Source organism: Corvus cornix, chromosome 1, assembly GCF_000738735.6.
Source record: "Corvus cornix cornix isolate S_Up_H32 chromosome 1, ASM73873v5, whole genome shotgun sequence".
Classification (NCBI taxonomy): Eukaryota; Metazoa; Chordata; class Aves; order Passeriformes; family Corvidae; genus Corvus; species Corvus cornix.
Genome location: NC_046332.1, coordinates 107,410,562 through 107,429,448, shown reverse-complemented (window position 1 = coordinate 107,429,448; position 18,887 = coordinate 107,410,562). Strand labels below are relative to the sequence as shown.

The 18,887-nt window shown below is 39.0% G+C and overlaps 1 protein-coding gene across 2 annotated transcripts in view; it reads left to right on the top strand.

The window, feature by feature from the left end:
• The window catches only part of TAB3 (TGF-beta activated kinase 1 (MAP3K7) binding protein 3), a 44,604-nt gene extending 26,904 nt beyond the window's left edge, over window positions 1–17,700 (top strand). Inside the window, exons 3-7 of one of the 2 annotated variants that reach the window (XR_005601906.1) lie at window positions 2,242–3,694; window positions 6,748–6,919; window positions 9,206–9,299; window positions 10,878–10,961; window positions 13,131–13,404. Coding sequence is in view for 1 of the 2 variants with exons in the window: in XM_039551888.1 (XP_039407822.1) it covers window positions 2,242–3,694; window positions 6,748–6,908; window positions 9,206–9,299; window positions 10,878–10,961; window positions 13,131–13,279 (1,941 nt within the window). In the remaining variant the exon portion in view is untranslated. Of the gene's footprint in view, window positions 1–2,241; window positions 3,695–6,747; window positions 6,920–9,205; window positions 9,300–10,877; window positions 10,962–13,130 lie in introns of both variants that reach the window. The other variant, XM_039551888.1, reaches the window with a different exon arrangement.
• Window positions 17,701–18,887: the final 1,187 nt, after the last annotated feature.

The window sequence follows — 18,887 nt, the reverse complement described above, 5'->3', positions numbered from 1 at the left end:
TTCCACAAAATGTAAAGCAGGGGAAGCCCTTCAGTTTAAAGCTTTATTTGTCCTGGCAGTCTCTCTTCTGTACTGTTAAGTACATGATCCTTTTGATGAACTGTGTTTGTCATAGACATTTTTAAACCAATAAAATTAAAGAACCCCAAATGCTGCAGAAGCATATGGTGTTCTGTGTCTATAATATGGCATTCTGGGTAGCTAGTTAACTTTGCACAGCAAATACTTGTTATGTTTTTAAGTATAGATTTTGTTTCCAAACCCACTTTATATTTAAAGATGTGTGAGCTGGTTTCCAATAACCATTTGCAATAAATGCTCTAGATTTAAATTAGTTTTGAGTTTTAGGCCTGTCAAAAATTGCGGGTCCTTTGAAATGACAAATATATTCCATACCCTGATAAAATCAACTCGGAGCCTGTCCTATCTACATTCTCTTTACCTTCACCCTGACCAAGTGACCTAAGGAAGCTGAAGGCTCTGTTCATGAAATTCTGTTTAGATGGCCAGTGGCTGATGGTAGTGGTTCACATTTTTGAGACTGTTGTTTCGGCATTGTGGTGCTGGTTGTTATTACAAGGTCTGGTTTCCACATATTCTAGTCTTAATTTTTTAGTGATATGTCTGGATATTCCCACTGACAATTGAGGTCTAGAAGGAGAGCTCAGCATGAAGGGAGGTTGTCAGGGAGAAGTTATCTGTAGAGTGAGAGCTGTTCCTATTTAAGTGCTGGACTCTTCTGTCATGTTCAGTAGTAAGTCTTCAAATAAGATGCTGAATATGTGTGTTCATCTGATAGTGAAATCATATGAAATTCTGGGAAAGTCATCTTCACTCTGGTATTAAGACTGACTAGGTCCATGAGAAAAGAAACGTAACATGACTGTTCAGCCAGTGGATAAGCTGTTGAAAATTGTATTGCAAGGCAATATGTGTATTAATATGCATACAAGTTTATATATTGATAGTGTTTAAAATAGAAGTGCAGCCATTATTAATGTATATTCCTTAGAATGGTAATTTTAGCACACTGAGGAAAGCAGGGGTGTATGTTTATATATAAATACGTACACACTTGCTGTGGAGGGAGGTGCTCTCTGTCACAGAAGGTACCTTGGGTCATGTGTAACAAAGTTAGGGTGCTAAGAGCCAGATTTAGTTGAACTTAAAGTGAAATTTGTTTTCTTTAGCTACTATTACAATTAAAATCTGAACCACAGCTGAGGCAGGCTGTTACATGATAAAGTGGGGAGAAAAGAAGTCCACCATCTGGAACGCTTTCTAGTGATTTTACTTGTTTGGAAAAGCTATCATTTGTGTTGTTCTTTTAACAGATTACATTAAGCTAAAATGAGTGGAGAGGGCAAGAAGGGAAAAGGAATTCTCTGTTATATTTCTCATTTGGTTAATAATTTATTGTCTGTATAGTTTCAGCTGCTAGCACCACAGAACAAGTCTGTATCGTTTCAGCTGCTAGCACCACAGAACAAATCAAACATTTAAAAGGGTTATTTGGTTTCTCACTGATGTATTGAATAAACCTTTTTTAGCCTTAAGCTTGAAATTCTTAAAGGCAGTTTAAATTTTGTTGGAATTGTAATGTTCTTTGCAGAATCACCAGTACTTCTTCAAGCAGTACTTTGACTTCATTGTTGAGGTATTAAATACTATTAAATACTATTATTTATTATTAATACTATTAAATACTATTAATACTATTAAATACTATACCAATAAAAGCTGGTTTAAAATGTTGAGTTTTTAAACTTCCAGGTGAAAGAAATACTCAGATAAACAGTAAACTGAAAGTGAAAACAGTAGACACTCAGATAAACATTAAAATAATATCTGCATTTTTATTTTGCTTTTCCAGAGTTTGCATTTTTGATCTAGTTTAATTTGATTTGTATTGTTACTAGAAGTAGTTAATTTTACAGACCTGTTCCTTGAAGAACCCGCAAAGAGTTGTAACTGTTGCTTTCCTAAAACTGGACTCGTTTTTTTTTAATATGTCATAGTGTAACTAGTGTTACCAGAGCATTTTTCCAGATGCCATGTGAGCTATGTTTTACTTGCATACCATGTAGCAAATATCTTCATTTCACAATACCTGTGTGTGAAACGTTACCCGTAGTTGTGTCCAGGCTGGACCTGGTTGTGGCCTCAGCTGAATGCTGAACATGGAGTGGTGACTCTTTCCTGTGCTCTGTGACAGTAATAGGTGCCTGTTCTTGCTCCTAGAACAACAACAACCTTGATGCCTGTTGTCGAGCCCTTGCGCAGGAGAGCAACAAGTATTTGTATATGGAGTACCACAGCCCTGATGACACCAGAATGAATAGAAATAGCCTTTTGCACATTAATCTGGGTATTCATCCTCATACCAGCTATCAAGCGGGGGATGGAGCTCAACTTAATGGTGGTCGTACACTGGTACACAGCTCAAGCGATGGACACATTGACCCGCAGCGCACGGCAGGTAAACAGCTGATTTGCTTAGTTCAAGAACCACATTCTGCTCCCGCCGTTGTGGCAGCTTCTCCTAGTTACAATCCATTTTTCATGAATGACCAGAATAGAAATGCAGCTACTCCTCCTCCACAGCCACCTCCACAGCCATCTTCCATACAACCAGGAATGAACACGTCTGCTATGCAAGGCCCTCCTCCCACGTATATGCACATACCTCGGTACAGTACAAATCCCATTACTGTTACAGTATCACAAAACCTCCCCTCTGGACAGAGTGTACCCAGAGCTCTACAAATTCTTCCACAGATTCCAAGCAATCTTTATGGGACTCCTGGCTCTATTTATATTAGACAAACATCTCAAAGTTCTTCAGGACGACAGACTCCTCAGAATACGCAGTGGCATTCATCGCCACAGGGCCCAGTTCCACATTATACTCCTCGTCCTCTACCTGTATATCCACATCAACAGAACTACCAACCTTCTCAGTATTCTCCAAAACAACCCCAGATCCCTCAGTCGGCTTTTCGATCACCACCGGCATCCCAGTGTCCCTCTCCCTTTGGCTCTCCTCAACACCAAGTTCAACCTCCTCAGCTGAGTCATCAGAGTTCACATGTTTTCATGCCTCCTAGCCCTTCCACTGTCCCACCCCATCCATATCAGCAAGCATCCCAGACTTTTCAAAAGCAAGGTGGTCACTCTGTATCATACCTTCCTCCTTTTGCTGGACCTAGTTTATCCAAAGGTTCCATGAATAAAATAGAAATTACAGTTGAGCCACCGCAAAGACCTGGGACTGCAATGAACAGAAGCCCTTCACCAATAAGTAATCAACCATCTCAACGAAACCAGCACCCGCTGTATGCGCCCACTACTCCTCCTTCAAGCTCTCCATCCAGAGGTATGTCAGGACAACCCAAACCTCCATTTAGTGTTAATCCAGTATATATTACCTACACTCAACCAACTGGACCTGCAGGTGCACCAACACAGTCTCCTCGGGTAATGGTATCTCAGCCAAACCCAACCATTTTTAAAATCACAGTAGGTCGAGCACCGACTGAGAATCTTTTAAATTTAGTGGACCAAGAAGAGCGTTCTGCAGCACCAGAACCTATTCAGCCTATTTCTGTAATCCCAGGATCTGGAGGAGAAAAAGGAAGCCATAAGTATCAGAGAAGTTCTAGTTCTGGATCAGACGACTATGCTTACACTCAAGGTAAATGTTTCACCCTGCAAATTGTGGCATTGTAAAATGCATTTTCAGCTTGATTTTGCTACTTAGTGAGAATTTTTGAACCTGTACAGAGAAAAATAGACACTGTGTCAAAAATCAGAGTTTTTTTCTGATTTTTTTAAATACTGCCAAATTTCAGTCTAACACATAAAGAATTTCTAAGGGTCTTAACGTTGCTGTGGTTTTGATGTTAGGGGACTTTCTTAAAACACTGCAGTTAACAATGATAAGTAGTTTATTCATACGCTGTGTGTCAATTTTGTGAATTCTGCATTGAAGAACCGAGTCATAAATTTACATGTGGATTTTTATAATTTTTTGTATTTGTTCCATATTCAAGTGTTCTAGAACACCTGAAGTACTGGCTTCTGTATTTGGTTTAGATTGAAGAATATTAAATGAAATAGGAGAGAGAGATAAGAATGCAGCTAAAAAAACTTTGTCAATACAAATATTTTTTTGAAAGGTAATAAAATAATACTTTGAAGAACTTAAAAGTTCACTTCTTCTACTTGAAATTTTCAAAGAGGAAGAAGAGATTGGCAGACAAATTTTAGGATATGTGTTCTGCTGCACAGGGATAAAACATAGTTTTAATGCCATATATAAATGAAGAATTCAGTAATTCAGTAAAGAAAAAAAGGGGAATTAAACCTTAAGCTGAAAACTACTTTTCTTGGAGTCATCTGCTGTATAGATTTGTAATATTTAAAATTGAGCAAGTGAATCAATCTGCAAGCATTCAAACCAGTCATTTGGGTAATGACAGACTAATAACCTGCATCAGGTATTTTCTGGATTTGTGCTTGGAAAAAAGAGTCTATCCCTCTGTTGTTCCTTCTAGCCTTTTTTTTACTTCAGAGAGCTGAAGTGAGACCTTATAGTGCTGCCCTGTAGTTATGCCTTTTGAGCTTTTCTAACTCATCAACAAAGCTGTTTTGTACATGGTAGACCCAATTAGAAAGTCTCTAGACCCAGTTCTTTAGTAAGAATTAGTGCCAGTAGGTCTGTGACTCTGAGGCCTTGTGCTTTATTTGGTAGTGTTACTATTACAGCTTCAGTGAAGGTTGTCATTTATGTCAGAAAAATACAAGTAGCTTCGCATAGCTGTGAAAAACATATTCTGAAACGTAAAACCTGGTTTTGCCTTTGTGTCTTCCACCAGATTTGTGTATCTGAAAAGCAAACCAAGTAAAATAATGAGTATATGCTTTTTGGGGTGTTTGCATTGGTGGCAATACCTACCTACCAGAGCTTTTTTTTATTGCTGCACTCTGAACTCTTGATAGAAATAAATTATAGAAGAAGAAACACTTTACTACCGCAAAGGAGTCCTAGAAAAGAGTATATTTAACAGCTTAACAGGGAACAAGTTTATTTCATTTTCTCTTGAATGTGAACCATTGTAAAAAGTGTTACCAGAAATTCATCCTGGTGTCTGTTCTTTGACTGCTTCTTTGTAATATGAGTCATGTTTGATGAGTTGTACTAGAGTATAATGTGAAGCTATGAAATGTAGTCATACCGTGTTAAGTTGGAGGAATCACACAAAGACAAGGTTTGGTAACAGTAGTGGAAAATCATTCAGTCTGGTATTGTACATTTTTTCTTAATTCTGCTTGCATGACTTATGCTACTTGAAAAAGTAGAGAACAGTTCTGTTCAATAATTCTGGTGCCAGAAGTATAAAAACACTTGGTGTTACTCTTTGCTAGGTTTTTGGGTGTTTGTTCTTTGGTTGTGAGTTGGTGAATCCATACAAAATCCAAATTACAGTGCTACATTTTTGTGTGGAATGCTGATATCTGCTTCTAACAGGTTGGGTTGTTCTTAGGCTTTTGCAGTAAGTTGTCATGTTGCTGCTTATTTTTATAACTCCTTTTAGCTCATATGTGAATATTCTTGTGTATTACGTGCTTTTCCTTTGCCTTTGTTGGATGGGCTGAAGAAAAGGGCAAGTGCTGGCTGGGGCTTTTCATGAAGTAGCTTTTGGCAGGTTCTGCAGCGTCCTTATTTTAAACAGTTTGCTGGAACATTGTTATATGAGCAGCCTGTTTGTCTGAATACCCACATCAAATGTCTTATTTTTCTCTGTCCTAGCAGACTTCAATCACGTAAAACCAGCCTCATCAGAAAGGATTAAGCATCGCATTAACTTGGCCAGCTTTGCATCATGATGAAATACTGAGAAATGCTCTTCTTTAGGAAACTGAATATTATCTTCTAGCTAGTCAAAATTCTTTTCTTTGGTTCTCTGGGAGCCCAACATCAGCTTGTGACTGAGAGTCATAAATTTCAGTACCATGATGAAAATGAGGGAATGGCAAGCAGCAGAGAGAGGTTGGAGAAATCAATCTGTCGTAGAATTAAGAGTCTGAAGCACCTGAGCTGGCTCAACTTCTTATTTTCTGGGTTCTGTAGTAATTTTGTTAAAGCTCTATAGTTTTTCCTTTGAACCCTGGGGAACTTACAGTATTGAGGATTACAGTATTCCCTAAAAAGCCAAGACTACTTAAGAGTTATACCACAGTTTGTAATAGCAGTGAAAAAAAACCAATTCAGGACTGACATTTGGCTAATGTCTCAAGGCTGGTGTGTCAGCTGCTGTTGAGCAGCAGGTATGAAGTGTGTGTTACCATCTGATCTTACCTCTGGTTTTTGTGTTGGTTTTTTTTTTTGTCAGTAGAGTATTAGTATAACTAGGTTGCTGTTTCATCCTGAGAAGTTGTCTCCTCGTACAGGTGCCTTTGTATTTTTGAGACGAGAAAGACCAAATGCAAAAAAAGAAGCTTTGACCAAAATGGTAATAACAACTTCAAGTTACTGTCTAAAATGTGTTTTTATTCTGGAAGAACTTTTTTCTAAATTGTAGTTCATTTGGCATGAAAGCATCTTCCCACTGATACTTGGCTGCATGTCTACAATCACTTTTTTTTTTCCCAGAAAGGTCACTCGTGAATCTTAAGCGTAACTTAAGAATTCAGTGTTCCAGGTTTTTATGTGCTAGTAACTATTTCTTCTGTGTAAAACATTAGCCTTGCTGTTACATCAGCGAGCAAGGATGGAGAGATTAGCAAAGGAACTGAAGCTTGAGAAAGAAGAGCTCGAACGCCTGAAAACTGAAGTCAATGGTATGGAGCATGATCTGATGCAGAGGCGGCTTCGAAGAGTCAGCTGTACAACTGCAATTCCAACAGTAAGCAATTTGTTAGTATTTTAATTCAACATACACATTTATTTTTTGTGTTTTAATGAAACTAAAGTACTATTCAAAAAATACTTTTGAGTATAAAATCTTCAGTCTTTGGAGATGATTTAAGTACTTGATTTGTCATAAGGTAGTTGAACCAGATGTGTCCAGTTTTCTTAAGTGTTCCCAACAAAACTTCAGAAAGTTGTATGCATGTGCTCTTGTGGACCACAGAACTGAATATAGTTGCTTTCATAACAACCAATAAAAGTATGCCCAAGTCTATTCAATAAGCCTAAGCCATATAGAGCTTGGTGGTCATGCAGGAAGGTTTAACTTTTCTTTTTAAAACAGTATTTTGTTGTTTGAGTAGTTGCTTCTCATAGACAGTATTTTCTTGTTTGGTATGTGCAGGATGTGCCAAATAACTTTTCACTGGCAGTGTTGCCTGAAAAAGTTGGAACTCTCCTATTTTCCTTGTTGATTCTTCTTATCTCTGTGACTTCCACCTGCAAGTGACTCTAGCTCAAATGTGTGTGGCTCTGATAAGGGAATGCATCTGGCTGAGAAACAGCTTCCACTGTGTGCAGTTGTTAAGCAAATCAGCTCAGACTTACTGGCTGTGTTGACACAAACAGTGCACACAGGTGTAGGCTGGAAGGCACAGAAGGGCTGTTGGCTGCTTAACTACAGGGCAGCATTTGGCAAGGATGTACCTAGGAGAAGTGCAGAGGCACTGAGTGTGCCAGGATGAGGTTAGGAAAGCCAGAGACCAACTGGAGTTGAATCTGGCACAGGATTTCAAAGACCAAAAGAAAGGCTTCTGTAGCTACCTAGGTGACAGCAGGAAGACCAGTGAAAATGTGGGCTCACGGATGAGCAAGATGGGAGAACTGGTTATGTAGGACATGGAAAAGGCTTCAGATACTGAATAAACTTGGCACAGTCTTTAAGGAATCCCAGGTCTCAGAGACCCTGGGAAAAGTGTGAAGCAAGGAAGGTATTCTCTTCCCTTAGTGGAAGAGAATCAGGTCAAGGAATGCTTAAGCAAAGCAGTCATACACGAGGTCATAATCCTGGATGAGATGCACCTATGACTGCTAAGGGAGCTGGCGGGTGTCATTGCAAGGCCACTCCAGATAATCTTGAGTTGATTAATGGTGTTTGGGAAAGTGCCCAAAGACTAGAGGAGAGCAAATGTAACTGCTGTCTTCAAGAAGGGGAGGACCCGGGGAGCTACAGGCTGGTCAGCCTCACCTTGGTCCTTGGGAAAGTGATTTGAGCAACTAATGCTGGTGCCTATTTCCAGGCACATGAAGGACAAGAAAGTGATCCGTAGTAGTCACATAGAATCACCAAGGGGAAGCCAAGCTTGACTGATTTGGTAAACTTCTAGGATGCAAAGTCTGTCCTGGTAACCTAGATAGACAGTGGTTATTGTCTGTCTAGACTTTGGCAAGGCTTTCAACATTGTCTCCTGTAAGATCTTTATAGAGAAGCTGATGAAGTATGGGCTGGATTAGCACTTAAGTTCATTGGAAACTGGATGAACAGCCAGGTCAAAAGTGTGGCAATCAGTGGCACAAAGTCTGGTTGGAGGCTTGGCAGAGCAGTTGGACCAGATGACCTCCAGAGGTCTCTTGCGACCTCAAATGTTCTGTAATTTTGTGACTGTGATGCTGCAATGTATCCTGGAATAAAACGTTAGTGATTGATGCTGCTAGCATTAAGAAAGCTTTGCATTCCAGTAACTTAGGGTTTCTTAATGATATGCAAATATATGCACTTAAATAACTGATTAGTCTGTTAATAATTACAATCTTTCATCATTGAATGATTTAAATATACTGGGCTAGAAGGTTTGGCTTCTTGGAGCTTCTTGGGTTGATGCAAATGAATAAAGCTTTTGACCTCATTCAGTTATAATTGAGTAATAGTTAATGTGGGCTACAGCTTGTATTCTATTTTCTGATCATCTTGATGCAAGGTAGCATCAGCAAGTCATCCATTTATACAGAATTTAGTGATGTGTGTGGTTTTATAAACTTGAGTTCAGCAACGTCATACTAATGAATTCTAGTATTAAGTAATTTGTCTGTTTGTTTTACTCATTACATGCTAATAGAAGAATGTTTTTTTGAGGGCAAATGAGTTAGGGGTAATGGGCCAGTTTGGCTTCTTTCAGTGCCCTGTCTATATTCAGTTTTTAATAAAGCTGTTAACAAAGATATAGCAATGTTATTTCTCTTTGAAATAAGATGCTGACTTTCCCACAATTACTATTTTGGGATGTTTCTTTCTAGCCTGAGGAAATGACCAGATTGAGAAGCCTCAACAGACAACTCCAGATAAATGTTGACTGTACACTGAAAGAAGTTGATCTCCTTCAATCTAGAGGTATTGAACTGATACTTTTTAAAAAACATCATTTGAATATGGACACAAATGTTAATCTGCTGGAGGGTAGGAGAGCTCTGCAGAGGTGTCTGGACAGATTGGATCAATGGGATGAGGTCAACTGTATGAGGTTCAACAAGACAAAGTGCTGGGTCCTGCACTTGGGTCACAACAACCCCAGGCAGAGCTGCAGGCTGGGGAAGAGTGGCTGGAAAGGTGCCTGGAGGAAAAGGGCCTGTGGGTGCTGGTCAACAGCAGCTGAACATGAGCCAGCTGTGCCCAGAGGGCCAGGAAGGCCAATGGCACCTGGCCTGGATCAGCAGTAGTGTGGCAGCAGGACCAGGGCAGTGATTGCCACCCTGTGCTCGGCACTGGTGAGGCCACACCTCAAATCCTGTGTCCAGTTTTGGGCCTCTCACTACAAGAAAGGCATTGAGGGGCAGGAGTGAGTCCAGAGAAGGGCAATGGAGCTGGGGAAGGGTCTGGAGTACAAGTGTGATGAGGACCAGCTGAGGGAGCTGGGGGTGTTCAGCCTGAAGAAAAGGAGGCTCAGGGGGACCTTATTGCTCTTTACAATGATATGAAAGGAGGCTGTGGCAAGGTGGAGTCTCTTTCCCAGGTAACAAGTGACAGATGAGAGAAAACAGCCTCAAGTTGCACCAGGGCAGGTTTAGATTGGATATTAGGGAAAATGTCTTCAGGGCAAGAGTTGTCAAGCATTCGAACAGGCTACCTAGGGAAGTGGTGGAGTTGCCATCCCTGGAGGTATTTAAAAAACCTGCAGATGTGGCAGCTGGGAACATGGGTTAGTGATTGACTTGGCAGTGCTGGGATAGTGGTTGGACTCAATGATTTTGGAAGTCTTTTCTAACCTAAATGATCCTATGATTCTAATATGGCATGTGCTTAAATGTGAATATTTGGAGTTTTTAGAGTTCGGTTTATATTAGCAATGACAACTTACCTTTAAAAGGCGAGGTTTTTTCAGCTGTAACCTAATAAGCTTGACTTGCTAATACTTTTGTTGGCCAAGTTAAATTCCAGTAGCAAGAAAGTGGTGACATAAAATGACTTTATCAAGAGCATATTAAAAAAAACCTATGCCTTTGTAAAGATCCTTCACTTAAAATTTTAATTTTTTGCTGGCAAAGGCTGTGGCCAAGTAATACAGAACTGAAGTATGAGTTGCAACCAGGAGGCTGGCAAACAAAAAATCTACTAGGGTCTTTAAAAATCTTTTTTGCAACAGAAACTTGTCTTAAATGGAAACAAACAGATTAGGATATCCACAGTCCTTTTTTATCAATGAAGTATCCTGTCGGAAGACATATGTTTCACATGTTTTCAAAGCAATACAAAATGTTCACTGGAGTTGATTTTTCAATATGGGGTTGTCTGGCTGAAAATTACTGTGATTGACAGAAAACTAAAAATATGTGACAAAACTTGTGAAAAAGCTAAGATACAGTGTCATAATAAAAAGATGTATAAAATAAGAAGCTTCTTGATGTTCGTATCACTGGCATAGGCATTTAAATAACCTTCAAGTTACACTTTCTTTCCTTTCTTTTCGGACAGGAAACTTTGATCCGAAAGCCGCATGTAACTTCTATGATAACATAGAGCCTGGTCCTGTTGTGCCACCAAAGCCATATAAAAAAGGTAGGTCAACAAACAGGTATCATCACCTAATCTCCATTGAGTGAGGTTTTTTTTCTTTTTTAAAAAGTCCCTGTGGTGACAGGAAGCAACTCTACTTATTTAACTTTTCTCTCCATATAATTCAAACCAGAACACTTTTATCTAAGTGCAGTAATCCTAGCTACAGCTTGTTTTCCTCAGGCAGATTGTTGCAGATGAATGTTCTGTTAATACCACCTTGATTATAAGTAGTTATTCCCTATTAGAAAAAGAGCTGAAATAGCCAATGTGGAATGCTATGCTCTGATACAGAAAAACCAGCTGTCTTTTCCTGAAAATGGTATGTGTGATAAGATTTATAATATTGTGTCTCCTCTTGCTGTAACTAGCATGTACTGCACTTGTTAGTAAAAAAGAAGTAGCTCTTCTGAATCAGTAATCATACAGTCTCCCTGACACTCCATTTGTAAATAAATTCTGGTTGCTGATAAGCACTCCACAAAGGTTTCTGTAGGTGAATTTTGAATTCTTATCAGGAAATTTTTCCCCTCTTTTGAAGCAAGTATCTTACTCCTCAATGTAATAAAAGTATTACTGTGTGGAAGTTTAAAAGAAAGGGAAAGCCCTGCTGCTTGTGGCTCAAAGAAAAGGTAGTACCGGGAGGAGTTCCCTGCATTAGGTAGCAGGGAGCATCAAGTGAGCCGTGGTGTGAAGGCAGCTGCCTGGGGTCACATTAAATTGCAGTGATCATCTGGTTGATTTAAGGAACTGTTGCTTTGTGATGCTTGAAGACATTCTCTTAATTACACTATCATATTTGATTTATTATTTCAAAGCAAAATAATGTGCAAAACTGGCATGAAATAAGTTATTTTATTTAGTGGTTAGGAAGATAGTGCCTTGTACAACCAGCTTCCAGGTTTTGTCTGCCAGCTTATTAGAGATCGGTTCTAGGGCCGCTGTACTGTATTCAGAGCTTGGATTTTTACATGGAGACATCAGGTTTTGTTTTTTTCTTAAATAATAAATACTGTTTAATATTCAGCTGTTGAAAGTGTGGGCAGACAGACGGGGTGGGCAGACAAGGGTGTGCTCTATGCTGCCATCTGGCCAGTCAATGGAACGCAGTCAAGTGCCCACACTGCCCGGCTTACGAGGAATTTGTTGAGGTCAAGCACTGCTAATGTGACTGTGCAGCTTCTGGGCTGTTTTGTGTTTGCATCTAAGCAAAGAGGTTACTTTTATTTCCTTTGTTTGTCTCTGAAGATTTAAGTACTGTTTGCACTAAGGTTGTCATCAGCAGTCTGCTGCATTTCTTAGCAGGTGGGGCAGCAACTGCAAATTACTTTGTGTGCAGTTAGAAATTGCAGGCCTTTGTTAGACATAAGTTCACAGATGTTTAGCAGCTGGGTATCTTAGCCATGCCTTCTAGGTATGCGTTAATGTTAATAAATATTAACATTTTGTAACATGCTGTGTTCCCACATCCTGGGAGTATTCCTTACTTATAGTAGATAACCTGAGATCTTGAGGTGGTGTCAGGAGACATGGAAAACTAAGTGTTTCTGTGGGTTAAGACCTAATATGTGATTTGCATACATACTGGTTTTATGAATGAAAACAGACTTAAATGCTGCTTTGTATACATACATCCCTGCTTCAAAGGCATGAGGAAGAATTGTCTTGTTTTGAAATAGGCCTGTCATTTTATTTTCAGATTGTATTCTTTTTCAGCCTGAATAAATGCTAGAAAAATGTCTTTTGTCAGACTGTTTGAAGGAACTAAGTTAGAAGTAGTTTTCCCCTTCAGGTAAAGCAAGGTTATTGTAGTTTAAAATTTGGAAATAGACTACTGTGTGTAAACTAGTGAAGTCTTTCCTTAACAGGATGGTGCTGCAATGCCAGTAACAAACTTGTATGTTTTAAGCTGTTAAACCTTTAGCAGGATCAGTGACCTAACAGTGGTGAGTGCTCTTCTTGGTTTTAAGGTGTTATGGTTAAGTGACTCTTCACAGAAATGAAACACTTTAAATATTCAGATTTCACAAACTGAATTAGAAGTGCCTTAGTAAAAGATTTCCATGTTAATTTTAAGACAGACTGTTTAATTAGATGACCTTCCAGTAGTGTGGTCTTGACTATTAACCCTTCTCTTCTGAAATAAAATGTTTTCTTTTGGCTTTTCTTTAGAGCATCAGAACAGCTCCAAACAGACTCCACGGACTCAGCCAAGAGATGAAGACTTTGAAGGGGCCCCATGGAATTGTGGTAGCTGCACCTTCCTAAATCACCCAGCACTAAATCGCTGTGAACAGTGTGAAATGCCACGATACACCTGAAATTCAGGAAGGGGCTGCATTGGGTTGAACACAGGCTCTCAAGCCAACAGCTGTAAGAGAAGGAAACATGGGGAACCTTTCAGTCCATCTGCCCGGCCTTTGCCAGTCAACAATCTTCATATTGCAAGGGGTGGGAGTAATGTGTTAGGATGTTTCTGCTTCTGCTGCACTAGAAAATAAATAAATTAAGGGTTAAATTCCTTCCCATTGCAGTGAGCAAAGCAGAAAACAAAACCTGAAAATGGGAAAGGATTAATTTTGAGAAGAATGTATGCAGGAAAGCAAATAACTACTGGTGTTTATTCCTGTGGTTATAGTTACTGCTTAGTGGCTCTAAAAAAAAACCAACCCACAACTACTGTTTTTTAAAAGAAAATTATAGGACTCTTAGTAATGGTGTGAAGTGTTACACTTAACCAGAAAAACTGAAGAGCCAGAGCTGACTTAACCTGGCCACAGCTAGCTGGAAAACAAAGGCTCCCTGTGCTTCTAGATTGTAAGCTACTGAAAAAGAAGACAGGTAAATGCAATGGTAAATTTTGCAATGTATAAAAAAACAAGGAGAAGGGTATTTGTAATTGCTGCTTTTTTTCAGGGTAATTTATGTCTACAAAAAATTGCTGATTGAAATAGTGACCTGAGGTGACTAAATGAGGAACTGTATGAGTGTTACAGAGTGTGTAATCAGAGGTAATTTTTTACAATCCCGTTTGCCTGTACAGTGCTCACCTGGCTGTGTCAACACTGGTAATAAACCAAGAATGAATTCTACCACGTTGCAGATGAAAATCCTGCTGCATGCTTTCATTGGGCCGTCGTGTTTCCAAGCTCAAAGGATGCTTTTCTACACAACCTTCTGAGCCTGTGCTGTGCAGCAGCATAGTGACATATGCCAAACACAGGCTACTCCAATTCTGCTTGGAAGACTTGGGCTCGGCCATGGTTGTGTTTGAGAAGAGTTTGTTCCCAGTTCCTTAGGCCTTTTCAGCTTCCAATTTGTGAAGAATTCATGATGTTTACAGCACAGAAGGTACTTTGTGCCCCAGATCAAAGTTAGCTGAAAAATAATTACTCAGCTCTTCAGTAAAGGTTTATTTGCACATTATTAATAAACCAGCCTGTACAAAATAGCAGATGCCAGATCCTGAAAAATTACACACTGCATTCTTTCTATTTTGGTCAGGAAATATTTGTCATAGGTTAAAGAACACGAGATGAGTTGAAAAATCCTATTGGTACTTTTCTGCCTATGATACACTGTATTCTGAAGGTGATGTTCAATCTGTCTGAATGCTTCAGGCTGCTGGAATAAAGCACTCGATACTTACGAGATCAAACATGGGTTTGGGCAGCTGAATGATTCTGTGACACAACCGTGTGATTGAGTAGGGTGTTCTGTGTGCTGGTCAGAGGCTGGTACAGTGCATTTGAGTTTTTATGGTATAACTTCATCACAATTCAGAGATGCAACCAAGCACTTCAGCTGAGTTATGGTAATTGACTTTGTAAAGCAAAATTTGCTGTTAACTTTACCATGAGAGTTTTAAACTACTTCATTTTAAGCTGTTCTTAGCTCATAGCAGCCACATCCATATTGTCAATTACCACAGTTCACTTGATGTGTGACAACATGCTAAGCTGTGGTAGAACAATCATACGTCTGAATCCTTATTTAAAATGAAGCAGCATTTGCAAGGGGTGGGTGGAGAAAAGCTCATCTTGACTGTATCGCTCAGTGTGGTGTTTCTCTCCCCACAGTTTATAAAGACAACAGTAAGAACTGAACTGTTGATCTTAGATGAGGAACCAATATTTTATCTGGCATTTTTCAATATGTTCTTGCACTAACTAAATCTTCAGGATCATTTTAAATAAGCTAAGAGATCTCCAGCAATCACTGTGCACCACTGATGAGCAAAACAAAGTCAAAGGCATCAGAGATAGTTTTCCTTCCTTCCTAATGATTTACACTGCTGTGGGGGGAGCTCATCACATGTGGAAAGGGGTAAAAATGTTACTGTCAATTACTGTCAGCTGAAATGAAAAGATATTAATTTTGTGCATGTCAGTGGACAGTTTGACAGAACTGAGAACTAGAAAACAGATGAGCAGAAGCATTGCTGTTATCAGCTGTATCATGAATGGCTCCAAACAATACCAGTAACTTCATGGCTTTTCTATCCTAATGCCTTTGCCATTGTATTATTTCAATTTTCTGTTCATGTGTACTTCTGGTGAAGTTCTAGAAGCATTTGTTTTTGCTGGAATTACAAAAAGATAGCAACTGAAGTGACAGTCAGCAAATGAGAGTAGGGGTGTCATGCAAAAATACAGTTGTGCCATTTTCAGATAGAATAGATGCTACTTTTGAAGGAGGAGGTGCAAATATGCATTCAGTCCAAAAATGCCCTGAACTGCAATAACTATACATGGAGACTTGCAAATCTTAGTCCCAGCTTCACCAGAGGAAGAGAAGGAAGGCTGCCACCACAGCAAGATACTTTTTGAAAGAATGAGTGAGCGCCATTAAATTGAAAAATAAGTCCTTTGTACCAATGATTTTCCTCGTTTTTTTCAATTACTCTCATTTGTTGCTTGTACAAACAAACAGAGAAAACCACCACACCCTTCTGTTGTATTCTTTTACATGTAAATGCCCGTACGCAAACGTTAACAGTAAAGACTTGACATGGTGCTTGAATATTTCTAGTTTGTTAGAATGTAATTGTATTTTGAATATTGGAAGATCCATTTTCCTTCTGAAAGCAGGTGATGCCATTCAAACCCCAACTGAATTGTAGATTATACCAAAAAGATTGGTTTATGGAATATTTATTGAATGCACATAAAACCCTAATGTCAGCTGGCATACAAAATGCACTGTATTGTATAAAACGTGTGTGTGTGTGTGTGTGTGTGAGAATGGTGGGATGCTGATGCTGTTGTGTTAATGCACTACTTGTGTTTTCTTTTTTCCTTAATGACTGAGCTTTTCCTCAACCATGCTACTAGATTGGTAGTTTGTAACTGACTTGGACATTCAGTTATTCAAAATGATCTCACTGTTCATTGAAATTTTATAAAGCTTATTTTATATTTACTGTGCTCTTAAGATGAATTCCCTTTAATTATAGGATACTACTGTAGTTCTTTAAAAGTTTATTTAGAGTGGAGCTTGTGGAAAATTATTCAGAACATAGGCAACCAAAAGAAATCCTGAACTTTGGATCTACTTTTAATTTGATGTAATTATTAGTCTTGTTTGGGTGAAGAGGAAAGGGGTGGGAAGTCAAGCAAAAGGAAGTACTTTGTAAAATGTAGTCTTAGATCAGATTGAATTGTGTATCTGTGTGTCTGTGGTATGTGTGTGTTTCCCTTGAAAAATGGGAGGTGTGGTGAAAAGGTGTAATAATTCTTAAAAGAGCTGGTCTCAGTACTTTCTGATTATGATATGCTACTGAATCACGTTTTTTTTTTAAAAAAAACCCAACTTTTCTCTCAGTTACTTTATCTCTCCCAGCTATACATCTCTCCCTTCAATTTCTAAATACTTTTTCAATTTCTGAATACTTCTACATTTAATATTGATTGTAAAATCCCTTGAAACGGAAACAGAAATACTTGAGTTGAAATGGGGACAAAATAAAACCAATAAAGAATGTTTTAAAAAAGAATGTGAGAATATTAAATATGTTAAAAACAAGCTTGTCATCAGGATGATAGTTCTTTTTTTAAAATCCAGTGGTGTACCCTAGAATGTGAACATGACTATCCTGATGAGAAGTGGATGGTTGGACATAATTTAACAGCCAATTTGGTACCACAGAATTGATGTGCTCTGTACTTCAGTGACTCCAAATCCCACAAGGAAGGAAGACATGCACAGATATCACATCTCACAGTCAGTACTGTCTCTATGTGCAGCTGCATTTGTTTTCGTTTCAAATTGTCAATCTTACATGAACCCAGACATGGCTGAGTTTTGCCACAATTTCTTCAGTTGGGGCTTTCATTGCTGTTTATGTCCATAAATGCAAATATTTTTCTTGGAATAATCAGAAATCAATGGAGTTAATGCAATATTATAATCCTGGATTTCCAGTACCTTTGAAACCAATTTTAAAAAACTGTGTTCTTGAAACTTATTTATTTATGGTGGCACCAGTGTATCTAATCCATACTTCCTGCTGTGTGAAACCCTGTTAAATTTTTTCATTAAAAAAAGAAGACACGATCTTGTTTAATCCTGTATATATGGTGTCTACATTCTAGATTTGTGTATGCTGTGAATGAACTTATTACTAAGAGATGAAATTGTATAAAAGCATTCAGAGGCTATGCATGCATGGTACCTCCAGAAAGTGCATACTCCAAGTTGCAGATTCCTGCAGAAATAAATTAATAAAACTAAGCAAACATCACATCCTGCATTTGTTTTTGTATGTAGTAGGAAACATTTTTAAAAGTACAGACTTTTTTGGCCTTCATAGCCTGATTGTTTCTGGTCTCCCACTTGAACCTGTAGCTATAGCAAGTTTGTTTCAGGGCTTTTGGAGTTTTTGTTTTTGCTGAATATTGAACTGGGGTCCAAATCCTGTTCCCATGGATGTGAATGAGCAGGAAAGCCATTTAGACGATGGATATTCAGTGCAGCTTCTGGTGTGGAAACAGGACATAGCATGTTCAGAGTGTGAGGCTGACCTTAGCACTTCTCCCTTACTTTGGAGTGGAAGGTTGGTACTGAAGGAGTTGCTCTATCTTCTGTAGCACCTCTGGGCTGTAGCCTGGATGATGAGCTGGATTCCTGCTCATCAGCAGTGCTGAGTGTCTGCATCACAGAAGTCCCTCTCCTGCTTTAGCCTCTTGGAAAGGCACTGCTCTGGGAGAGGGTGGAGAGTTGGAAGAGCACAAATCCGAGTGCAGGCATTTTCTAGAGCTGTGTTCTCCATTGCCTCGATGGCATCAGCTCCCCACAACTCGAACCTCAGGATCTCCAGAGCTGTTCCCCTGCTGGGCTGTGTTCACACACACTGGAGGTTCTTCAGTGCCTTCCTGCTGACAAACCTGCTGCACTTCAGTCAATACACATAGGTAAGAATTTCATTTTGCATTCCTTTTGCTAAGTTGAGTTTATCACAATTTCAGGAGAGGTTTGTATTTTAATTTTTTTTTTTTCACTTTAGAAATCATTGCAGTTGAAACTGATTAAAAAAAAAAAAAAACAAACATACAAAAGTTAAGGTACCTGTAAAGTATACTGTGCTAATGGAAACCATACAGAGCCAAAAGACACCAGTCTAACAACGGGTGGTCACCATTTTTTGTTGTTTCCTTGAAGTCATGAGGAGGTGGATCTGCCTGAATTGCATAAAACTGGTTGATTTATTCCTCAGAATTACTTGGTTTTGGCAGCAGTGAACTATGTCTTAAACCTGTGGCTCTTGGAGAGATGGTTTGTCCTGTGGTCTGGTAAGTATTCCTGGAATTTAGTGCTGCTGCTTCTAGTCAGTTTAGTCCATGCTGTGATAGGTAAGTGCTGTGTATTCCTTACTGCACCATCTCTGGTTGTAAATGCACTTTTTGGAAGGAGGTGGTTGATATCTGATTT